Source organism: Priapulus caudatus, unplaced genomic scaffold, assembly GCF_000485595.1.
Source record: "Priapulus caudatus unplaced genomic scaffold, Priapulus_caudatus-5.0.1 Scaffold1498, whole genome shotgun sequence".
Taxonomy (NCBI): Eukaryota; Metazoa; Priapulida; class Priapulimorpha; order Priapulimorphida; family Priapulidae; genus Priapulus; species Priapulus caudatus.
Window position 1 is genome coordinate 11,781 of NW_014578559.1, and position 21,745 is coordinate 33,525.

Genomic DNA, 21,745 nt, shown 5'->3' on the forward strand with positions numbered 1-21,745 from the left:
ACTGTTTATAATCTATTATACAACAAGTAACTAGTATAAAGTTCTATAGCTGTAATAATAAGGTTTGTGATGGTATAGCCATTAATACTGGTTAAAATTTGCTGTCTTGTACAACTCTGTCTGACTAAGGTAAGTTACCATTGAATCAATGCACTGCATTAAACCCCCGTCACACCAGGCCCCGATCTCACTACGCTCGTACTGCACTCTAAGAACATGGTGGAAACGCGTAGAACGCAGTATGAACGTCTATGGACGTACTGCAATCGCAATGATCGGATCGAGCGCAGTACAGTCACCATGAGCGTGGAGAGCGTGGCCAAATTTTGAGCATGTTCAAAACAATTGTGGTGCGAGCGTGGCGGAAAGACAGCGCAGTGCGGGCGCATTAGAAACGTGGAAGGCGTAGTAGCCATGTAACTCGAGCGTAGTACGAACTTAATGATCGTATCGCAAGCGTGTCGACTGTCGGGTGCGTGAAAATTGTCTCCCCGTTCTCAGCACAACGTCAATACGTTTTCATCATGCTGTTACTACGTCTGAGCATGATTAAGTTGCACTAGGAGCGTGACTGGCGCGCAGTTGAGGCGCGGTGAGCGCTTAGGCGCAGTGAAAGCGTCGTTTGAACGCAATGCGATCAGATTGGTCGCAATAAAGACACAGTGGGCGCAGTGCAAGCGTGATGCGGGTGTGGTATGGAGCATGGTGAAAGCTTGTTGGGCGCAATGAGATCGGGGTAAAGACGCCCTTAGATCGTAGTCTCGGCGCTGGGGCCCAATTGTCCACGCTCGGCCAAATTTTTTGAGCGTGGGGCGATCGTGATGAACGTAGCTCTAGTGTGACGGGGGCTTTAGCTACAGTGCATACAGCAAGTTTCAGCTAGTAGACAATAGAATAAACAATGCACGCTGGATTGTAACATAATTATTTGATATCTCCTGCTTATTATGAGCTATAATACTTATAGAAATGTAATAGTTATCATATTGTAAAAATGCTCCAAAATTCAACTTGTGCTGTTCGTCACTTTTAGGTCACGTGACTACTATCGCTAGTGAGATGTTGTAGTGTAGATTAAGACCACACTACTAGTGTGTACTACTAATCACTACTATACACTACAAAATCTGCACTGTACAATCTAAACTACTACTAGTATTTGTTGTTGATTTCACTCAGTAGCACCAAGAAGCGTTCACATACCGAAAAATCGTGTGTATTGATGTCATTTTCCAATTTCTTGTGAACGGTATTTCAGATTGTATTATTGTAATACCCGTCGTGGGCCTGCCACACAGACCACACATCTCTTACCCGACGCTGCTCTCTGCACTTTCAGGATGGCTATGCAGGCCGGACAGTCGTGCCTGTCGTCGGCGTCGTCGAAGAGCAAGGAGATCGTCGTTCGCGTCTACATCTCCGAGGACGACATCCGCAAGATCCGCGTGATCCGGCCGTCGAGCCGCGAGCTGCTCTACCAGATCCTCGAGGCGCGCCTCGGCCTCACCAACATCAGCGTGCAGTACTACGACCGTGACCTCGACGGCTATGTCAACGTCGAGACGCTCGACGACATCACCGACAAGTGCACGCTGCGCGTCTTCCAGAACAGCGGCCGCGTCGTCGCGCCGCCGCCGGAGCAGATCATCGTGCCGATCGCGCCCGTGCTGCACCCTGGCGGCGGGCAGCGCGCGGCGATGGGCGAGGCGCCGGGTCGCGCCGGGGGGTCGGGCGTGTCGCCGCCGGCGAAGGTGCAGTCGCGCGGCGGCGGAGAGCGGCGCTCGTTGGGGAAGGACGACGGCGCGGCGGGCGGTCGCGGAGGCGGCGGCGACGTGGTGATGGGCAACGGAGAGACGCGCATGCAGCAACAGGGGCAGGGGTTCGGCGGCGGCGGTGGCTTGGGTGGCATGCGGAGGAGCAACCAGAGCGCGGACGTGTGGAGCAGTCGGCAGCGCGGCAGCAACGACCAGCCCGGCGGCCGGAACGGTCAGTCTAGCTCGGCCATGCAGAGCTTGAACGGGCAGTCCTCCTCCGGCCAGAATTTCTCCGGGCAGTCCGGTAACCAAGGCTATGGCAGACGGTCCAACAACTTGAACTTCGGCGGGCAGTCCGGTAACCAAGGTTACGGCGGGCAGTCCGGTAACCAAGGTTACGGCGGGCGGTCCGGTAACCAGGGATACGGCGGGCAGTCCGGCAGCAACCGGAACTTTGATGGGCCGTCCGGCAGCCAGATGGCCGCTCAGAATCTGCCAGGTGTCAACCTGTTTCGACCGCAGAGCTTGCAGTGGAAGCAGAACCTTCAGGCGCAGTCGCAGCCGGGCATGCCGCGTTTCTCCGGGCAGTTTGTCGGCTTCTCGCTCAGCCGGCAGAACTTCGGTCGTTATCCGAGGGTGCCATTCTGAGATCTCCGCTCGCACCTCCTTCGTCGCTCCCGATGACGCGGTGGAGGAGGATCTGCTCGTTCCTCCCCGGGCGCCCTGGTTCACGCTCTGTCCGGGCGGCGGCCGCGCGTCGCGTCTAGTTTGCCGGAGAACAGTGAATGCACCGCCAGAACTTTGTTAGCGGTCTTCACAATGACGTACGAGAGACCGATTGCGGTGAAACACTGAAGCGTGTGGAGACATCGACTAGGAGACGTTGTTGAGCCGGCGTCACGGTTTTTTTTAATGAAGCCCACCGGTTTGATATGTCGAAAGATTTTTAGCGGTTGAATCGAAGTATGGTGGCACACGGAACATTTTTAAAGTCGACCGGGTTTATTTCGATTTCGTTAATGTTGGTTGCGTGTGGTGGTAGGAGAACTAGTGAGTGACGACGAACGCTGATAGTAATAGAGGCATGCTGTAGGTGTAGCTGTTACTGGGGAGGTTGCCGTAATAAAAAACCTAAAGTGTAAGATATGTCGGAACAGTGTTTGAATCTTTACAACACGAGCACCAGTTTATCTCTCCATCTGGAATTCCACCCTGGTGTACCGATTCCTATTACTACGTCGTTTAGAACGCGATTTCATCAACGTTATTTTTACGACCTGATATTTTTATATATATATATATACTCTTTCCATAGCGGAGACCATATTGATGGAAAGAAACATAAGACTGATAGGTTTGAGATTCAGTACAAATCACAATGTTCAAGACTGTGGGTGGTAGTGATGATATAGCAACATAGCGGGACCAGGTTAAAGATATCAAAATTATGTGCAGTGGTACATGTATACGAAATAGCTATAGCCTTCATAGCTAAAGGACTATTGCTTCTGATATTGTCTTGTGCTGCGTCCCAAGTATGGGTAATCACAACCCCTTGTTTAATGACCTGTTGCTGTTCTTATAGCAGTGTAATTGGTGTCTTTTATGTACGTAAACAATCTGTGAGTTTATTCAAAGAACTGAATGATTGTGCAGTGTGCGATCACAATCATGTGTATAATAAACAAAGGTGTGAGTGTCGAAAATACACGAACAACTTCAACATTGGTTTAATTAGTATTTCATGAGAAGCAACTTGATAAAGGGTCATTTTGCGTGTGGCCAGTTTTACTAGCTTCATAGTTATTTCTAACTATCACTTTTTATATGGTTACAATGTAACATTTGACATTATTTTTCGTTCCTTTGGCACGACATGCGTGATACAACTACATGATGTTCATTTATTATGCTCTTTTATCTCTTGGTAGTATGTAGAAGATATTTTGACATGACTATGCAATATTAAAACAAAGGAATTACCAACCAAATATGAAGTAAAAGAAGATAAAACGTTACCAATATATAATATTAAACTTTCATGGATTTCTTGCTACAAAAAATTGTATTCACCTGATGATACACAAAAGTTTCAGTAGCACACATAATTAGGCAAGCACTACCATGAAACAGAAGCTAGACATTTCAGCATTACGTGACAAAACTAAACACAATGGTAAAATTCTCCACCTATTAAAATCGAAGACTGATAAAACGATGATCGACTTACGAGAAGTACGCGACTAAATCATAGTCTTGCACGAATCAGTTCTTCTCCTTTTTCGCGGGAGAATACGGCTCTTCTGCTTGTTTTCGCTTTGATTTTTTCACCTTCTTTACTTTTGCATCGGTACGATCGGCATCCACTCTCATATCGTCTTTCTTTCCTTCCGTTTCCTTCCCCTTCTTCTGTTTCTTCTGCTTGCTCTTCTTCTGCTTCTTTTCGTTCGTCGCGCTCTCGGCTTCCTCCTCCTCCGTCGATTCCCCGCCGGCCTGCTCCTTCTCCTTCACTATCCTCTTCTCTCCGGTCTCCTTCCCTCCCGTCTTCAGGCTCTTCCTCACCTCTGCGACAGCATCCTTCCACGCGGCGGCGACGCGCGGCCCCTGCATCGCCTCGAAGCACTGGTCCCTCATCTTCCGCGGCAGCGACGGAAACAGCGCCACGACCGCCGCCGCCAGCTCGTCGCTCCAGAACGCGGCGCCCTCTGGCGGCGATGATCGCGCCATCACGCCGAGCAGCGCAACGAGCTCGCGCGCAAACGAGCTGCCGCCGCCCGCGCGCGCGCCTCGCCGTCGCCGCGGCAACCCGCCACGCGCCGACCGCCCGAGAAACTCCGCCGCGTCGCCGTCATCCGCCCGCGCGGTGCGCTGGCGTAGCAGCGCGACGAGCGCGCGCAGGACGAGCGCCCTGCGCGAAGGGCCGCGGCGCCGGCTGCAGGAGCGCGAACAAAGTCCTCCCGCAGCGCCCACGCGGACGCGCGCTGCCCCCGCGCCGCCTCCTCGAACAGCCGCCCGGCAGACGCCGCCGACGTAGCAGTCGCGCAGCAGCGTGCGGCAGCGCGCTCGGTGCGCCCTCTTCCGCCCCGCGGCGGCGCCCCTCGCTCGCGGCGCACGGAGGTCGACGAGCGAGGACACGATCTCGCGGCGACGGCACGGCCGCGCGGGGCCCGTCTTCGCCGCGGCGGCGCGCGCCGTCTCGAGCAGCGAGGCGAGGCGCGTGTCTTCGACCGAGGCGCCGCGCAGAGTCTTGACGCCGGCGGCGACGAGCGTGGCGAGACGCTCGGGCGCGACGGCGTCCTCGCCGCCCCCGGTGGCTCCCTCTCTGAGAGGCCGACGCGGAGGAGGCGGTCGAGCGAGTCGACGAGGACGGTGGCCGGCGTCGCCTTGCTGTGAGCGAGCATGTCCAGCAGCTCCAGGCATCTGCAACAAAAATCAGAGAGCGCTCGGGCCGTAATTACACGCGTCCGATTTGGGAAGCATGGACCGTGATTAATGGGATGCAGATCTCCTGCTACTACTAACCCGATGAGTAAAGGCAATTAAAGGTCTCGACCATCTCTATGTGATGCAGATTCTTTGCTACTACCCCACGAGAGTAGGCCAAGGCCCGGACCGTCTCTATAGGACGCAGATCTACTGCAACTATCATCTGCAACGAAATCACGGAGTGCCCGGTGAGACACATTCAAAAGGAAGGCATGAGCCGTCTCTACGGGACACAGGTCTACTGAAACTACCCCCAGGAGAGTGAAGGGGGAGGTCTGGACCTGTCTCTACGGAGCACAGGTCTACTGAAACTACCTCCAGGAGGGTGAAGGGAGAGGTCTGGACCGTCTCTACGGACACAGATCTACTAAAACTACCCCCAGGAGAGTGAAAGGGGAGGTCTGGACCGTCTCTACAGGACACAGGTCTACTGAAACTACCCCCAGGAGAGTGAAGGGGGAGGTCTGGACCACCTCTACGGGACACAGGTCTACTGAAACTACCCCCAGGAGAGTGAAGGGGGAGGTCTGGACCGTCTCTACAGGACCACGGTCTACTGAAACACCTCCAGAAGAGTGAAGGGGGGGGGGTCTACTAGACCGTCTCTACGGGACACAGGTCTACTGAAACTACCCCCAGGAGAGTGAAGGGGGAGGTCTGGCCTGTCTCTACAGGATGCACGTCCTCTACCACTACCCTATCTGGATTTAGCCATCTTATTCTGTTAATACGAATCGCAGAGCACTCAGCGGTTAGACATGTGCGGATTTGGAGGCGTGAACCGTCTTAACGAGACATAGGTCTACTGAAACTACCCACATATGAGTGTGAAGGGGGAGGTCTGGCCCGTCTCTACACGAGCAGATCACTACTCCCCATGAGTGAAGGCTGAGTTCAAACCCTCTCTAAAGACGCAGATGCACTGCCACTAACCCGATTCGAAAAGGCTGAGGTTCGAACTTCGAACCGTCTCTACACGATGCAGATCCACCGCTACTACCCTAGTAGTGCAGGCAGAGGCCTGGCGCATGTCTATAGGATGCGATCTACTGTAACTGCCCCCATAGAGTGGCAGGCAGAAGCCTGACCCATGTCTATATGATGCGGATCTAATGTAACTACCACCATGAGTGCAGGCAGAGGCCTGGCCCATGTCTATAGGATGCGGATCTACTGTAACTACCCCCATGAGTGCAGGCAGAGGCCTGGCCCATGTCTATAGGATGCAGATTTACTGTAACTACACCCATGATTGCAGGCAGAGGCCTGACCATGTCTATAGGATGCGGATCTAATGTAACTACCACCATGAGTGCAGGCAGAGGCCTGACCCATGTCTATAGGATGCGGATCTAATGTAACTACCCCATGAGTGCAGGCAGAGGCCTGGCCCATGTCTATAGGATGCGGATCTAATGTAACTACCACCATGAGTGGCAAGCAGAGGCCTGACCCATGTCTTATGGATGCGGATCTAATGTAACTACCCCCTGAGTGGCAGCAGAGGCCTGACCCATGTCTATAGGATGCGGATCTAATGTAACTACCCCCATGAGTGCAGGCAGAGGCCTGGCCCATGTCTATAGGATGCAGATCTACTGTAACTACCCCCTGGAGTGCAGCAGATGCCTGGCCCATGTCTATAGGATGCCAACCTACTGTAACTACCCCCGGAGTGTAGGCTGAGGCCTGGGGGCCGTTGTCAGAAAAATCGTATTAAAGTGAATGCTAATGTTTTGGAATAGCCATTTGTAAATGTTTTGTTTTGTTTTATGATCAGTAGATAATTAATGATTTTGACTGTTTTTCAAGAAAAACACATATTTTATTCATTATTATTATCACTATAATTGTAATTCGTAGTGTAATATGTTATTTTCACTTAATATAAAGTTACGAGAGGGTCTGGGCTCTCGTAAGTTAATAAGAGGATATTTTCGAGGATTTTTCATTCTCGTAACTTTGCGATGTTCTGTCAACGGTTTACGAGTGGAAGTTAATGTGGCTAATTTTGTTTTCTGCCAACGGGCCCTGGCCCATGTCTATAGGATGCGGATCTACTGTAACTACGCCCGTGAGTGCAGGCAGAGCCTGACATGTCTCTGTATAGGAGGCAGATTCACTGTCACTAACGGCATGTCCCTCACTCAAAAATTAACACTAAGACAAGAACTCGTACGCCAAAACTACCCACCACATTCCTCTCGTATGTTAACTTGTACACTAAGACAAAAATGCTCAAATCATGATCTGAGATACCTGGGGTTAGGACCCGGCCATCTCCGCGTCGGTGATGAAGGAGTCCCCCCCCCTCTCCTATCGACAAGAACTAACCTCATCTTGAGTCCTCGCATGCAAAAAACTAACACTTGTACACTAAGACAAAAACGTTTACATCACAATCGAGATATCGCGGGGCACCTAGTCATCTCCGCCTCACCAGGGTGGGACCCCGCTCCCTCCTCGCGACGACGATGGCTACCAACCTCATCTTGAAGTGGAGAACTCGCGGGCGGCCTTCCTCTGCTCCTCCTTCGTCGACTTCTTCTGGCTGCGGAAGGCGTCGGCGTGACCGCGTCGAGGCGGAACATGGCGTCGTCGTCGAGGTCGGGCTCTGACTCGGGTCGCTGTGCGCGGCCGCCTCCCCGAGCGCTCCTTCACGGCCGCGCGAAGCCCCTCGTCCACCTGCAACCAATCACAAACGCTCGTCATCGCTCCGACGCGCAAATCTCCTGTTACGATTGCAATCTCGTCATCGCTCTGACGCAGAAATATTCATTTTTTTTCGATTCTAGGGACGATTGCAAACCCTCTTTAATTAGATAAGCCTCTCTCCCGGAGCGTCAAGCCTCAAAAAAAAGCATAGCGTTTTTTGTGTGGATGTAATCTCATAAAAACTGATGACGTGCAAAAATGAATGAATTATTAATATTATTATTTAAAATCGTGATTATGTAAAACCGTACGAAACATGGGCAATTAAAGCCGATTATAATAGTGTCGTTTATCCACTTGTAATTTAGTTGTTAACTGAAATAATTAATTAGGTACTAAGGGCATCTACTATGTCAGAAACGTGAACAAATTATCAAAATATTTGTGGGATTTTTAGCCCAACTAACGACATTGAACGACTTTGACAATTTTATATCACTAAAGGGATGTGCCAGCGACAAGCCTAAACCGGCGCGAAACCCGCCATTCCACCAACCTCTGCATCATCATCATCGTCGTCGTCATCGTCGTCACTTTCCTCCTCAGACTCCTCCTCATCTTCTTCGTCTCCGCTGCCCTCCTCCGCTTCCATCTCTCCTCCCTCCTCTCCTCTCCTCCTCCTCATCCTCGCGCTGCCGTCTTTGCGCTCGTGTTTAGAACGTCGACAAGGCGGGCACAGACCCGCATGTTAGCTCTGGATGAGAAGCCTGAACGCCTCGAGCAGCAGCGGCTTGCAGAGATGCTCGGGCCGCGAGAGCAGCCCCGTGACGACGTCAGCAGCACCGCCTGCCATCCCGCTCCTCCCCCTCCTTCTCATTCTCCCTTCCTTTGTCTTCTTCGCTCCTTTCTCTTCACTTTCTTTCCTTCCCCTTCCCCTTCTTCTCCTCGTATGCTTTGCTCTGGCAGACGAGGACGTCGCTGAGCGAGTCCTCAACCTCCTCCGGCCCCACGAACAGCTGCAGCGCCGCGTAACCCACGAGCCGTCGACAGCGCCACGCGACGCCCGCACGCTCCCCGGCCGCGCGCCGCGCCTCGAGGTCGGTCGCCGCGGCGACGGCGGCGCGCCACAGCTTCTCGTGCCGGCGCGCGAAGGGCCTCGTCTGCGCCGCGCTCCCCGCAGCTCATCGCGCGCGCTGGAGGAGTTCGTACATCGGGTTTCGCTTGGCGGCAATCTCCCGGCTGGTGGCCCTCCACACGCCGAGCTTGAAGAATCGCGCGGAAAGCGCCGCGTGTTCGCCCGCGTCGAGCGGCGGAGAGGGGCCGCCGCCGTCGTCGTGGACGTCGTCGAAGAACGCGTGCGCGAGGACGAACTTGATGGTCGCGTCGGCGACGGCGGCGGGGGCGTCTCGCGTCGCGCGGCGCACGCGCGCGCTCGCAATCGTCTGTAGCCGCTCGATGGCCACGCGCGCGCGCGCCCGCCATCTCCCCCGCGCCGCGCTGCCGAGCCGCGATCGCCCGAGAACGCGTCGCGCAGCAGCGGCTCGAGCGCGTCGTGCGCCGCCGGCGCCATCTGCCGCGCGATCGTCTCCTCGAGCCTCGCGTGCGCCGCACACGCCGGCGCCGCCTCGCCGACGATCCGGTCCACGCGCTCACCTGGGCGGCGGCCGGAGCGTGGCTCAGCGCCGCCGCGACGTCGTCTGCCGCGCGCGCCGCCGCGCCGTGCAGCGTGTTGCCCGCGTGCTGGAGGTCGCGAGCAGCGGCGCGGACAACGCGCGGACAGAACGACCGCGGCGCGCTCAGCGTCTCGTCGGTGAGCGCGGCGAGGCGGCGCGACGACGCGATACGCGATCGCGACGCGCGTCTTCCGCACGGCGTCGCCGACAGCGCGTCGTCGACGAGCGCGTGCCAGAAACGCTCGAACGTCGCTCGGGCGTCGCCGGGCGGCCATCGTCGCGACGAGGTCGCGAGCGAACGGGTGCAGCGCGGCGGCCGGGTCGCGCTGCCGCGCGATTGCCGCCGCGATCGCCGCGAAGTTCGCCTCGCACGTGAGCGGCGCGTGCGACCAGTGCTCGGCGACGAACGCCGGCGTGACGAGGGGGGAGGGGGGGGGGGGGTCGGGGTGGCGCGTCTCGCACGCGAGCAGCAGACGCAGCGTGTCGGGCGTGCACGCGTCCCAGCCGCCGCGCAGCCCTCCGCTCAGCGTCGGCCACAGCTGCTTGCGGAAGCGGCGCTCCGTGCTGCAGGAGACGAGGCTCACGAGTGCCTCGGCGACGAGCGGTTCGAGCGGTGGCCGCGCCAACTGTAGCTCCAGTAGCTGCGTCAACACGGGTTCAACGTGAGCACCTGCCAGGGGAAGGGAAAGAAGGTTTCAGGATGCCAAACTTTAATTTTATACTCTAACTGGCAGTGCTTCTTAAACTATTTCAGTTTCATTTACCCTTGAGTCTTTATCACAAAATTTCGTTCACCCGCGACTAAATTTCCTTATGTTTTTGGTAATTTTCATTCACTCTTGGATGTGCCAGTTTAAGAAGCAGTCTAACAGATGGGGCAGAACATCGAAATGATTTGCCATTCCACCTGCTTTAATTAGCTAACAATTCAGTGATAACTCAGCTATTAATATAAAAACAGAATATATGAATCTTTTGGTTTTTCACTATGGCTATTATGCATATGCGGATGATAATCCCTTCCTACAATTTTCTACCATTCATATTGCAATGAAGATATTTTCACACCTATTGGTGCTGGACTTTTATAAGTACATAGTACTAATTGTAGTAATCACCTTTATCTTTCTGAAGTTTTCCAGACACGATGAGACACTGGTAGACGAATATACGACCAATCGCGCAGTTCTTCTGTTCCTCCTTCTTGCCCTGGATCTTGAGATGCTGTTTCACTAGAGATAAAACGTCTTCGCAGGTGACCGAATCAAATTCTTTCAGCAGCTGTGAAGACAGCAAATAGAAAATAAATAAACAATGCATGACTATACAGCCATACAAACATCGGTGGGCAAGTGACTTTTACTGCATGGTTGCCCATCTGATTAAATTCCAGCATTTATTCTCCAGCATGACATAATGCATGGGTTCTTGCCAGGCCTTCAAGGCAATAAGGATCCGACATACGTTCAAAGCTGAAGCTAATTTGCGTCATCCCACATAAATTGTCCGACATGCCTTAATTAATGTCCAATCCACATTCCTTAATTTCCAGCCTTTGACAATCTTAATTAACACAATTGTTATTAAAATTGTTGTAATTGTTGTGTGTTTGTGTGTTGTTGTAAAATTGTTGTAATTAAAAACAATTGTCTGTGACAATAAGCTGTCCACAAACGACATGCCTTCTGAAATTCCTGGGGGAGAAGCCAGACATGTATATATATAGTCATACCTCCGTGAGCAGAGTAGGGAAGCCAACCCTGATGCACTCTCGCCCGCTCGCCATGCCTTTGACCAGCCGAGTGACGGCGTACTTTACTTCCTCGCACGTTTCCTCTCCGTCCCCGGTGGCCTTCTGCTTTAGGATCAACTGCTCGACGAGCTGCGTTGCCGAGTTCAACCTCAACTCTTGCTTGCAATCGCCTAAACATGCAGAGAAATATAGAGAATTTACTTTAGCAGCATTAGCAAGTGATTGATAGTAGATTGATAGTACTGATTGGTAGCAGTTTAATATTAATATGAGCTCCTGTTGTGTGTGGTGTGGTCAATCCTAGCTTGGGACTTGTTTTATGTGTGCGTTTAAAGATCTAACCGGGAGCTCACTGCCACTGGGCCAGGTGAAGTGGGGATCAGATGTGAAGGATGAAACTGGAAGCTGAATGGTGTCGATTAGTCAATTTAGTGGTGTACCTACTGTACAACACAGTACTACTACTACTAGTAGTAATATGTACATACTACTACAGTACTGTCAGTAGTACTAGTAGTAGTACTACTACTAACTACTAAATCCACTTTAGGCACCTTAGGCTTAGGGTATCACAAAGTGATGCACAGATTTCTGTGTATCATCAACTGATGACAGACTTTCCGTATATCAAGGAATGATGCAAAAACCCGAACCCTAACACTAAGTCATAAAGTATAACCTTAGGTATCACGAAGTGTGTTAGGGTTAGGGTTAGGGGTAGGGGGTAGGGCCAGCCAGAGGGGGTGCCTAAAGTGGATTTGCGCCCTTTAGTATAGACTCTCTAGTAGCTTAACTACATACTGAGATTGTCCCAAAGACGAAGCATGTTCGTCTTGGTGCTCTGTACTTCAGCGGGCATCTTGCTCCTCGGTTTTTATATTAATAACAGTATTTCAAATATATTCAGTTCAGTAGGCCTACACAACATAACGATGATAACATCATGCTTCCACGCTTTCGCGTGGTGAAATAATTGGTGTTCACTTGTTACCGGTGAGCCGCGCTGCGCGCGCATGGTTTCGTGAGAAGTGTTTGTTGTTGGACTTTGTCGATGTTTTTGGTTCCTTTGTAATTGTTGTATTTACAGTTTATTTAATCTTTCTTCGCCTTCTACGCGACATCACTTCGTCACAGTTAACTAAAGTAGGTTTTAAGTGTACTGAGTTTGTTTTCAGTAGAACACATTGTTACTGTTAGTGACTCACTGACTCAGTGACTGGCAGGACGTTTGCACACTGTGAATGTTGTAGTCTGTAGTGTAGAGTGTACTGTAGTGTACGTGTTGTGCCCAAACTTGGAATCTTGCACAAACTTGGAATTTCAGTGCATCCACAGTTTGTGCAACCAATCTTGAGATTGGGCAAACAGAGGTAAACAGAGCTTGGGCAAACAGAGGTAAACAGAGCTTGCACAAACATATGATTATTAGGATTTCAAATGTTATATCATAACTATAACTTAAGGTCGTATATAGTAATATACCTTCTTTCCTCAATGTGTTTGGCACCTTTCTATAAATATTAAATGATTATAATAAATAATTGGGTAGTATAAACTCGCTATGAGCGGTTGTTGAATCACCGACTGTTTTCAGTTTGCCCAATCTTGAGATTGGTCAGCCAAACTAGGGAATCCGCAGTTTGGGCAGCACAATCGCTGCACAATCTCGAGATTGTGCAGATTCCAAGTTTTGGGTATCGAACATAGGCACTGACCAGGCTGTGTGGCTAACGTCAATATACACAGGTCTTCTAACCCTAGCAAAGACCGTTTCTTGGAGCTATAGACACTGTAGAATGTAGTTTACTAGTTGTAACTTGTACTGAGTTTGTAGACTACAGTACAGAGTACAGCGTACTGTACAGTACTGAGTACATTGTCAGTGTACACTCACAATGTACAGCACACTACTTGGCCACAACTTGGCATATCTTAAAATTGCCTTCTCGCTTTTTAGCTCATCTGACGAAGTCAGATGCAGCTTGTAAAATCACATTAGCGTGCGTCCGTCAGTGCGTCCGCTGGTCAACAGTTGGGCACAAATCTTAACCGCTCGACGTACGGTCACGATATTCGTGACGTCGGGGGGGGGGGAGGATCGTGAAAGGACTCGGAGTGACCATTTTGGGGTCAAGGGTCAAAGGTCAAGATGTGTAAACGGAGGGGCATATTTCCCCCTGAACCGGCTCGACCTATGCGTGGTGTGCTTGTATAGTGTGATGGGCAGAAACCCATTACAGTGCAAAATTGGAGGTCACAGGTCAAAGGCAGTGGGGAAAAGTCAGATATCAGACATTTTCTGAGGACATAGCCTAATGGACAGAGTGAACACTTTTTGGTTTCAGCACTTCGAACCTAACCATTTTTATCACTTTATTGCACGAAAGACCATGAAATGTGCTTTCCACTGACGTGCGAAGAGTAAGTGTCTGATAACTTTTTGACCGCTTAAGAGGAGGTTAAACATGGATTTGTTGACTGTTAACAAAGGACAACTGTGTTGAATGTACTTGTGTGATCGTGGAAGACTGTGATCGTGGAAATTCTGCATGCAAAAACTTACTTGAACAACGTTTATGCCGCCCTTAAATCATATATGAACTTCATTCTCTATATGAGATTCTGTACGTTGAGAATACAATGTCAATAGCACTTATCAAAACTCTGTTTTTGATTAAGGCCAACTATAAATAGTCCTACCTTGCATAAAGCCTGTATAGCCGAACGCGTAGAGCACAGGCGTCACGGCTGAAAGGTGTTGGATCGAATCCCATCTGTTTTTTAATTAATTTTCCTGTTTTCTGTATTTTTCTATCTTTATCTATTTAACTATTTTTTCCAATTAACGCAAATATTTACAGATTTATTTACAACAATTTAATAACAACAAATAATGTTTACAATAATCAAATTTTTTTTAATATGGTTAGGAGCAGGGAAAAAATTAAAAAAAAAAATTCCGGGGCTCTTTTTTGCAAACCCCCCAAAATTCGGGGCTACTTTTTCATTTTTCAGGGCTCTTTTCCACTTTCCAGGCAACTTTTTTCACAGAAGCTCAGGGGTTTGAGAAAGCGGCCCGCGAGGCACGTGTGTATGGCTGTGCAATCGACGCTGCGTACGTGCTTGCTGGCAGGGCGGCATTGATTGAAGTATGGGGGGGGGGCACAATTGTTTTCAGAGCGTGTAACTAATCACTACTAAAATGTAGAGGGTTGGCATTGCTGGACTATGAGAGAGCGACAGCAAAACTCTTTCGGGGAATTGACGAAAAGCTACCAATCGGGAAATGCACACGAGTTGCCGCAGGGAAAAATATACGTGTGAATTTCATTAGGATTTTCCATGATCACCGTTCTATAAACCTACGGCGTTGCGTCCTACGGGTCTCTACGTAGGCACGCCCGGCAGGCACACATGCACGCACGCATGCAGCACGCATTGCACGCGCGCAGGCACACACGCAAGCACGCCCTCAGGCACACCGGCACACACGGGCGCGCACACATGCACGCGCGCAGGCACACACGCAAGCACGCCCTCAGGCACACCGGCACACACGGGCACGCACGCACACACGCGCGCAGGCACACACGCAAGCACGCCCTCAGGCACACCGGCACACACGGGCACGCACGCACACACGCGCGCAAGCACACACGCAAGCACACGCACAGGCACACAGCCACACACGTATATACGCGCGGGCGGCAGCGCCTGCTTGATTGAATCAAGAGTAGATAATATAATATCCGTGCAAGATTACGATTTACAGCAATACGCTAGCAAATATATGTAAACGAATATCAGTACCACGAAGGTGAGTGATTAGTGGTCATAATAAGCGGAGAAACGTATACACTTGCTTTTTTATTGGTGGCAAATTTTGATGAGAAAATCGGTTAAAAATGCGGGAATCGGGTGTCTCCCTCTTGTTATATTATCTACTCTTGATTGAATGCAATACAGTACAGTACACACATGTATGCATGCTTAAATGGTAAACACTTGACAGTCACACCGTACCATGAATTCTACCGCGCCAGGGAACCGGCTGCTGCTAGCGGCATAGGCCTAGGCATCGCAGCGCAGCAACGCCGAGCGAGAGCGGCAAGGGGCGGGACCGACCTGGACAATCGATTTCCAGGGCGACTTTTTCTTTTGGGGCCGCCTTCGATATCATGTTTTCGGGGGCTCTTTTTGGCATTTCGGGGGTGAAATCACCCGCCGCCCCTGTGTATTTTTTTCCCTGGGTTAGGTTTAGGGTCACAATGCACCATAAAACAGAAGTTTCAGGCACGTGATTTGTATCAACCAATGGGATTTGGGAGGTATGCAGGCCCTAGCTGCATATGTCAGGTGGGTGGCTGATAGTATCACAGCATGGGCTAAACGAAGGTAGCAACTAGTTCGATTATCTATTCCCTGCACATAGTCAGTATGCACGCCATCTATCGAAACAGAGTGAGAAGAATGTCTTGGCAAGATAGGTCAAATGTATATTGCGCTCAAAAGTGCAGAAAGAATTACTTTCTTAACTTTAGTTTAATCAATCTTGAGATAAGTAAAATTGCAGAAATGAATCGTCAAACCTACCAATGAAAATTTGACAGTTTTGTACTTTCCTTGACATATGGCTCTCTCCGTCGACGTTACAGTAGTGTGCAATGTCGGGATATGGTGGAGCATGCTGGCTTGTGGATGCTGCAGAGCCCGATGGTTGACTGTCAGTCGAAATGTGTTGATCCTCCCCGACATTGAAGAAATCTGTACGTTATACGTGCGTCTGCCTTACCTCTGCCCGCCATCTTCGTCAAAAGTTTGGACGCCGCGTGGCGAAATCGGAATGTACATTTCGATCGATGACGTAACTGATACAGTAGCGCGCCGCGTGGGTGTTATTAAACAATTTAGTCTGACTAACTCTCTCTCTCTCTCTTTCTCTCTTTCGCCCCCCTCTCTCTTTTCCTCTCTCTCGCTCTCTCTCTCTCTCTGCAATAAAATTTTTTTTTGCTGAAATGATGTGCACACAACTGCGTATCTGCATATCTGCACCTAACAAACACAAAGGTGTCACTACGCACGACTGAAATGTTACGCTTATAACCGTAGCAACAGACCTCAGATGAGCCCAGTCGCTCTGCGGCACTTGTTATTACGTAAACGGTAAACAGTCGTAGTCTGGTTGGGCTAGATACTGTACTGTACCTGTACAAGTAACGTATTCAACTCAGGCCAGGCAGTGGCAGTGCCAGTGTAAACATTTGTATAACTTCGTCTACAATAAACTAGCTCTTATATTATAAGTAATATAACTATAGTCACTTAGTCAGTCAATAGTCTTCGCTGTGCTGAAATGATAAATTTATTTAATAAATTTATTATTAATTATCTACAAAGTCCTACGTCGATTATTACGTACTTGGGTCATTCAACTTGCAGGCAGCAGTACCGGCGATGACCTCGCACTCGTATTAAACGATGGACAGCGAGTACATCAGAGATGGCCGGCTCATGGACATTGTTGACGAGGCGTGGCGTGCTGAGAAGCTTCCGGACGATCTCATCGCCGTGCCCGTGATGGAACTGCCCGAACTCGAGCCCGACAACGGACACAGCAACGAGACGCTGCGTGAGCAGGAGCAGAAGTGGAACGACCTCGCGCTGAGCAACCTGCACGACCCTCCGCCGACCTCCAGCAACAGCTAGAGCGGAGATCTATCGGAGACCAGAGACGTAGAAAGTCGTTCCGTACGTCGACCGTTCGCGGCCTGTTTCGCGTGTGCTGTGGTGGAGATATTTCGAATTTCTCTACGACAGTTCACTGCCTGTTTCGCGTGTGCCGTGGTGGAAATATTTTGAATTTTTTTGACGAACGTTCGCAGGCGATTACGCGTGCGCGTGGCGGTAGCGATATTTCGAGGCTTCACAACTATTCCTACTGGTGCCCGAGCGCACGGCAGGGGACATCACGACGCTACGTTGACAGTACAGTCAACGTTGCGTGCTGACACGTGCTACGGTAAGGATTATCACGGCGCTCCCTCGTTCGTTCGTACCACGCGCGCATACTCGCTGTGCACGGACAAGCGGCTGCAGGTAATGGACAAGTGCGACGCCGACGCGAGATTGCTCAGCGTGGAGGCAGACGCCGCCGTTCGCGAGGTCGCCTTCGCCGTACAATCGATATCCGTCTCGCCAACGTTTCCCAACAGCGAGCGCACCTACCGTCTCGACCTGTGCACGCTAGAGGGCGCCGCGTACTGCATCGAGCTCACGTCGGAGGGATTCCGCGTCGTCGACGGCGACGGGCGCTACTTTGAGACGATCTACTCGCTGCTCGGCGCCACCAGTCCGCGCTACCGTCTCATGTTCGGCGGCGCGCTTGCCAGCAAGCTAGCCGAGTTGGCGCAGCGCCAAGAAAGGGAGGCGGGCGACGAGGACAGCGGTGAGGAGGCGATGAGGCACTGAGACGTCGTCCCGGCAACCACGAATGAAGGGACAAGCGTATATATATGTACATACGATCATATAGGACGAGTATAGAAAAGTGTGTGTTCATATAGGACAAGGATACAAAAGTGTGTGAACATTTATATATATACGACAAACATACGTGCATACGGTCATATAAGACAGATACACATGCGTGCGATTATATAGGACAAAGATATACTTGCATACGATCATATAGCACAAACATACGTGCATACGATCGGACAGCACAAACGCACACCCGTGCGCGATCGTACAACGATCGATCGTAGAAACAAGTGCGCCCACACGACCCCCCTCTCTGTGTCTCGCTCTATCCAAGATGGCGGCGAGCCGCGAGAAGCGCGCGAACGCTGGCAACCGCATGGGGCGGCTGCTCGAGGAGGAGGAGGAGGCCGGCGAGGACGCTGCTTTCTACGCGACGACGTACGGCGGATTCGCCGACGCCGACGACGATGTCGAGTACGAGTCGGCGGACGACCCGCTCGCCGCCGCCGCGTCCGACGACTCGGCCGACTCGGACATCAGCGGCAGCGAGGACGACGAGCCAATCAGCGACGACGACGGCGACGACGGGCGGCTGCGGAAGAAGCGCGGCGGCGTGTACACGAAGGCGTACACGGAGCGGCCGCAGGAGAAGAAGAGGAAGGAGGAGGGGAGGAAGGAGGAGGGGAAGGCGGCGGCGGCGGGGAAGGGGGCTCCGGGGAGGAAGAAGCCTGGGCCGAAGCCGAGGCAGAAGAGAACGCGATCGTCGCTGCATCACATCGACACGTCGGCGATCATTTATTCGTCAGGTGGGTGTGCGCGGATGATGTTAGCGGCGGAGGTGGTGGTAGTGGTGGTAGTACAGTAGTGCTGTTGGTAAAGGAAGTAGTGGTGGTGCTGGTTGTGGTTGTGGTAGAGGTGGTGGTGGTGGAATTAGTAGTTGATGTGTTGTTGGTTTTATTAGTGATGGCAGTAGTGGTATTGGTGTTGTGTAGATTATATTTCATGTAATTATTTTTGCAATTTGAGTACAGCGTCATTTTAGTTTCACTTCAGGCATTATTATGTGTGATAATACATGTGCACTGAGAATTGTTTTGGAAAATGCATGGTGTACATATTTTCACTTTCCACCAGAGAGGAAGTCTGTCAGAAAAGTCACCGAGGAGAGAAGAAAGGAGCTACAGAAGCGGCTAAAGGAGCAGGATGAGCAAAAGAAGAAGCAGAAGGAGAGGGCTGCTGCCAAGAGAAGGGGGGAACCTGAGGTATGATATCACAAATATGTACTCACTTAATGATAATCTGCATCTCACATATGCGATAACATTTACATACATGTAATACCTTTTTTCCGATATTACTTGCATGTAACCTCTCTCTCTGCCATGATTTCTGGCAAGTAACCTCTCTGCAATGATTTTTGGGAAGTAACCTCTCTGCCATGATTTCTGGCAAGTAACCTTTCTGCCATGATTTCTGGCAAGTAACCTCTCTTCCATGATAGCTGGCAAGTAACCGATCTGCCATGATAGCTGGCAAGTAACCGACCTCTGCCATGATATCTGACAAGTAACCTCTCTGCCATGATTTCTGGCAAGTAACCTCTCTGCCATGATTTCTGGCAAGTAACCTCTCTGCCATGATAGCTGGCAAGTAACCAAGCTCTGCCATGATATCTGACAAGTAACCTCTCTGCCATGATTTCTGGCAAGTAACCTCTCTGCCATGATATCTGACAAGTAACCTCTCTGCCATGATTTTTGGGAAGTAACCTCTCTGCCATGATTTCTGGCATGTAACCTCTCTTATGTAGAACCTCTCTTATGCGTAACCTTGTCACTGTGGCTGCCTGCGCGTACCCTCTATCGGTCTCTTGCGTACACGCCCTTCCTCTCCCGCGTGCTGCAGGTGAGGAGGCTCACGCAGGAGGAGCTGCTAGAGGAAGCCAAGGTGACGGCGCTGGAGAACCTCAAGTCCCTCGACATGTACCTGAAGATGGAGCTGGAGAAGAAGAAGGCTCGGCAGCTGAAGCAGGTCTACAAGGGACCGGTCATCCGCTACCACTCCGTCACCATGCCGCAGATTGAGGACATATCGTCCGAACTCAAGGAGGTATGGACCACGAGTGAGATTGGCCGGTTCCTCTCCGCGGAAGGTGTCGAAGTGGCGAGCACGAGCGATGCAGTTTCTTTGTCGACGTTTTAGCCACTGCGTTTTTCAACATTCTGCATTTAATTATATAGTATAGTGTGGTAGTGCAAAAATTGCATTGTTAATTAATTAATGCGTTAATTGCTGGTGAAAATTGAATTAAATTAAAATTATTTTGTTAATTAACGTTAAAAACAACCCCAACTGTACAAAATGTGTAGCGCGCCAGCCAAAATCGGTGAAAATCCTGGGAAATGTGCAGTGTGACGCCTTTAATGTCTGTGAAAGGCGGCGTCAGCATGGCAGCTGCACTATTCGTACTTGTCCTACACCGTCCGCTCTCTTCTTTTGTAGATCCTGCAGGAGGAGAGGATAGACGTTGACGGTGTCGACACGGAGGTGAAGAACAAGCCCGTGATAAAGGAGGAGAAGTGCGCTCGTAGTTTCATATCCTTCACAGACGACAAGGTATGGGAGGAGAGGGACGGAAGGGAAGAAGGAAGGTGTGGTGGTGGGGGAGTGGGGAGGAGAAGTGTGCTCGTAGTTTCATATCCTTCACAGACGACAAGGTATGGGAGGAGAGGGACGGAAGGGAAGAAGGAAGGTGTGATGGTGGGGGAGGGGGGAGGAGAAGTGTGCTCGTAGCTTCATATCCTTCACAGACGACAAGGTATGGGAGGAGGGGTAGGAAGGGAAGAATGAAAGTGTGGTGGAGGAAGAGGAGAAGCAGGTGGTGGAGGAAAAGGAGAAGTAGGAACAGGTGGTGGAGCAGCAGGAGGAACAGAAAATACTCGACCGCACGCCGTACCCCCATCACTCACTCATCACTAGATCTCTCTCTCTCCCTCTTCCTCTCTCACGCTTACTCTCTCTCCGCAGGTCTTCGACGCCTACTTCCCGCAGAAGAAGCCCAAGCCGCCTCTGCGCTACGTGTGTCCGATCACGCGGCTGCCTGCGCGCTACTTCGACCCGATCACGCAGTGCCCCTACGCAACGCTCGCCGCCTTCAAGAAGATCCGCGCTCTTTTCTACGGCGCGCTCGACCAGAAGGCCGGCGACGCGAACAAGTCGCCCGCGCTGCAGCGCTGGCTCGAGCACCGCGCCAAGGTCAAGGCCGAGCAGGTTGCGCGCTTCGGAGGAAAGATGGCTGCCGCGGCGGGCGGCGGGGGTTTGGCGGCGGCCGCGGCGAAGCGGTCGTGACGCGGCGGGGTTGTTTTGCAGGCACACGGAGGCGTTGGATGGCAACCGCAGAGACGCCCGGGCGGTCGTACATGCGACGAGATTCGTGGGGGGGTTTGCCGGACAGGCAGACGCGCGACCAGGCGCACGGTAGGGTATGTTCAAGCGATTGTTACGACACAAGTGGGACCTCTCTCCGTGCGCCGGGTCGTGTGGTGGCTGCGTCGCGTTCCTGGTGGGGTTTCTCCGGGTGTTTTCCGACGAGAGACGTGATCTAGCGCACAAAGTAAGGTTGTTTGGTGGCTGGGGTCGCGGTTTCAGCGGTGAAGGCGAGTTCTTTATGATGTAGCTCCGGGCTAGTAGTTAAGTCGTTAACAATCGTGAATTTTTTTCTCTCTTAGTCTAGATTTGATTGGTAAATTTATTCGGAAGTTAACATGCTGTGAAGGAAATAACTGAACGTAGTTGACCTATTCCATGGTGTACTAAATTTGTAACCAATGCAATGTGTTTGCACGGCAATTGTGGGGAATGGTAAAAGTCGCTGTAACTTCGTTTGTATCTGCAGTTTGCAATGACGAAAATAAAGGAGTACATTGGTAACAACATGTTATGTA

General features: G+C 51.3%; 6 protein-coding genes across 7 annotated transcripts; 4 read left to right on the plus strand and 2 right to left on the minus strand.

The window, feature by feature from the left end:
• Window positions 1–1,340: 1,340 nt before the first annotated feature.
• On the plus strand, window positions 1,341–2,402 carry LOC106816822 (keratin, type I cytoskeletal 9-like). The gene has a single exon (XM_014821457.1). It carries the CDS (start codon window positions 1,341–1,343, stop codon window positions 2,400–2,402), a length of 1,062 nt encoding a protein of 353 aa, XP_014676943.1.
• Window positions 2,403–3,793: 1,391 nt separating this feature from the next.
• Window positions 3,794–7,804, minus strand: LOC106816823. Its single transcript, XM_014821458.1, has 3 exons — window positions 7,727–7,804; window positions 4,181–5,174; window positions 3,794–3,807 (listed from the first exon to the last, which is right to left on the minus strand). The coding sequence occupies exons 2-3, from the start codon at window positions 5,172–5,174 to the stop codon at window positions 3,794–3,796; spliced, it is 1,008 nt and encodes a 335-aa protein (XP_014676944.1). The 5' UTR covers window positions 7,727–7,804.
• Window positions 7,805–8,806: 1,002 nt separating this feature from the next.
• Window positions 8,807–12,286, minus strand: LOC106816824. Its single transcript, XM_014821459.1, has 5 exons — window positions 12,123–12,286; window positions 11,301–11,491; window positions 10,687–10,849; window positions 9,154–10,238; window positions 8,807–8,911 (listed from the first exon to the last, which is right to left on the minus strand). The coding sequence occupies exons 1-5, from the start codon at window positions 12,178–12,180 to the stop codon at window positions 8,807–8,809; spliced, it is 1,602 nt and encodes a 533-aa protein (XP_014676945.1). The 5' UTR covers window positions 12,181–12,286.
• Window positions 12,287–12,335: 49 nt separating this feature from the next.
• Window positions 12,336–17,049, plus strand: LOC106816830 (anaphase-promoting complex subunit 13-like). Of its 2 annotated transcripts, none has more exons than XM_014821464.1 (2): window positions 12,336–12,464; window positions 16,761–17,049. In XM_014821464.1, exon 2 carries the CDS (start codon window positions 16,800–16,802, stop codon window positions 17,025–17,027), a length of 228 nt encoding a protein of 75 aa, XP_014676950.1. In that variant the 5' UTR covers window positions 12,336–12,464; window positions 16,761–16,799; the 3' UTR covers window positions 17,028–17,049. The 2 variants fall into 2 exon arrangements, with proteins under 2 accessions (XP_014676950.1, XP_014676951.1); XM_014821465.1 differs by lacking the exon at window positions 12,336–12,464 and adding an exon at window positions 12,658–12,691.
• A 356-nt stretch (window positions 17,050–17,405) lies between these two features.
• Window positions 17,406–17,813, plus strand: LOC106816829 (GSK3-beta interaction protein-like). The gene has a single exon (XM_014821463.1). The coding sequence runs from the start codon at window positions 17,421–17,423 to the stop codon at window positions 17,787–17,789; it is 369 nt and encodes a 122-aa protein (XP_014676949.1). The 5' UTR covers window positions 17,406–17,420; the 3' UTR covers window positions 17,790–17,813.
• A 297-nt stretch (window positions 17,814–18,110) lies between these two features.
• Window positions 18,111–21,731, plus strand: LOC106816827 (vacuolar protein sorting-associated protein 72 homolog). The gene is made up of 5 exons (XM_014821461.1): window positions 18,111–18,607; window positions 18,936–19,063; window positions 19,707–19,910; window positions 20,304–20,417; window positions 20,829–21,731. Exons 1-5 carry the CDS (start codon window positions 18,136–18,138, stop codon window positions 21,147–21,149), a joined length of 1,239 nt encoding a protein of 412 aa, XP_014676947.1. The 5' UTR covers window positions 18,111–18,135; the 3' UTR covers window positions 21,150–21,731.
• The last annotated feature ends 14 nt before the right edge of the window (window positions 21,732–21,745 follow it).

Coding starts and splice junctions, on each gene's coding strand:
- LOC106816822 (XM_014821457.1), top strand. CDS start 1,341: ATGGCTATGCAGGCCGGACAGTCGTGCCTGTCGTCGGCGTCGTCGAAG.
- LOC106816823 (XM_014821458.1), bottom strand. CDS start 5,174: ATGCCTGGAGCTGCTGGACATGCTCGCTCACAGCAAGGCGACGCCGGC.
- LOC106816824 (XM_014821459.1), bottom strand. CDS start 12,180: ATGCCCGCTGAAGTACAGAGCACCAAGACGAACATGCTTCGTCTTTGG. Junction 10,850..11,300: donor TCCCTACTCTGCTCACGGAG/GTATGACTATAT, acceptor CTGTCTTCACAG/CTGCTGAAAGAATTTGATTC. Junction 8,912..9,153: donor CGCGCGATTCTTCAAGCTCG/GCGTGTGGAGGG, acceptor GCGGCGCTGCAG/CTGTTCGTGGGGCCGGAGGA.
- LOC106816830 (XM_014821464.1), top strand. CDS start 16,800: ATGGACAGCGAGTACATCAGAGATGGCCGGCTCATGGACATTGTTGAC.
- LOC106816829 (XM_014821463.1), top strand. CDS start 17,421: ATGGACAAGTGCGACGCCGACGCGAGATTGCTCAGCGTGGAGGCAGAC.
- LOC106816827 (XM_014821461.1), top strand. CDS start 18,136: ATGGCGGCGAGCCGCGAGAAGCGCGCGAACGCTGGCAACCGCATGGGG. Junction 18,608..18,935: donor GGCGATCATTTATTCGTCAG/GTGGGTGTGCGC, acceptor ACTTTCCACCAG/AGAGGAAGTCTGTCAGAAAA. Junction 19,064..19,706: donor AGAGAAGGGGGGAACCTGAG/GTATGATATCAC, acceptor CGCGTGCTGCAG/GTGAGGAGGCTCACGCAGGA.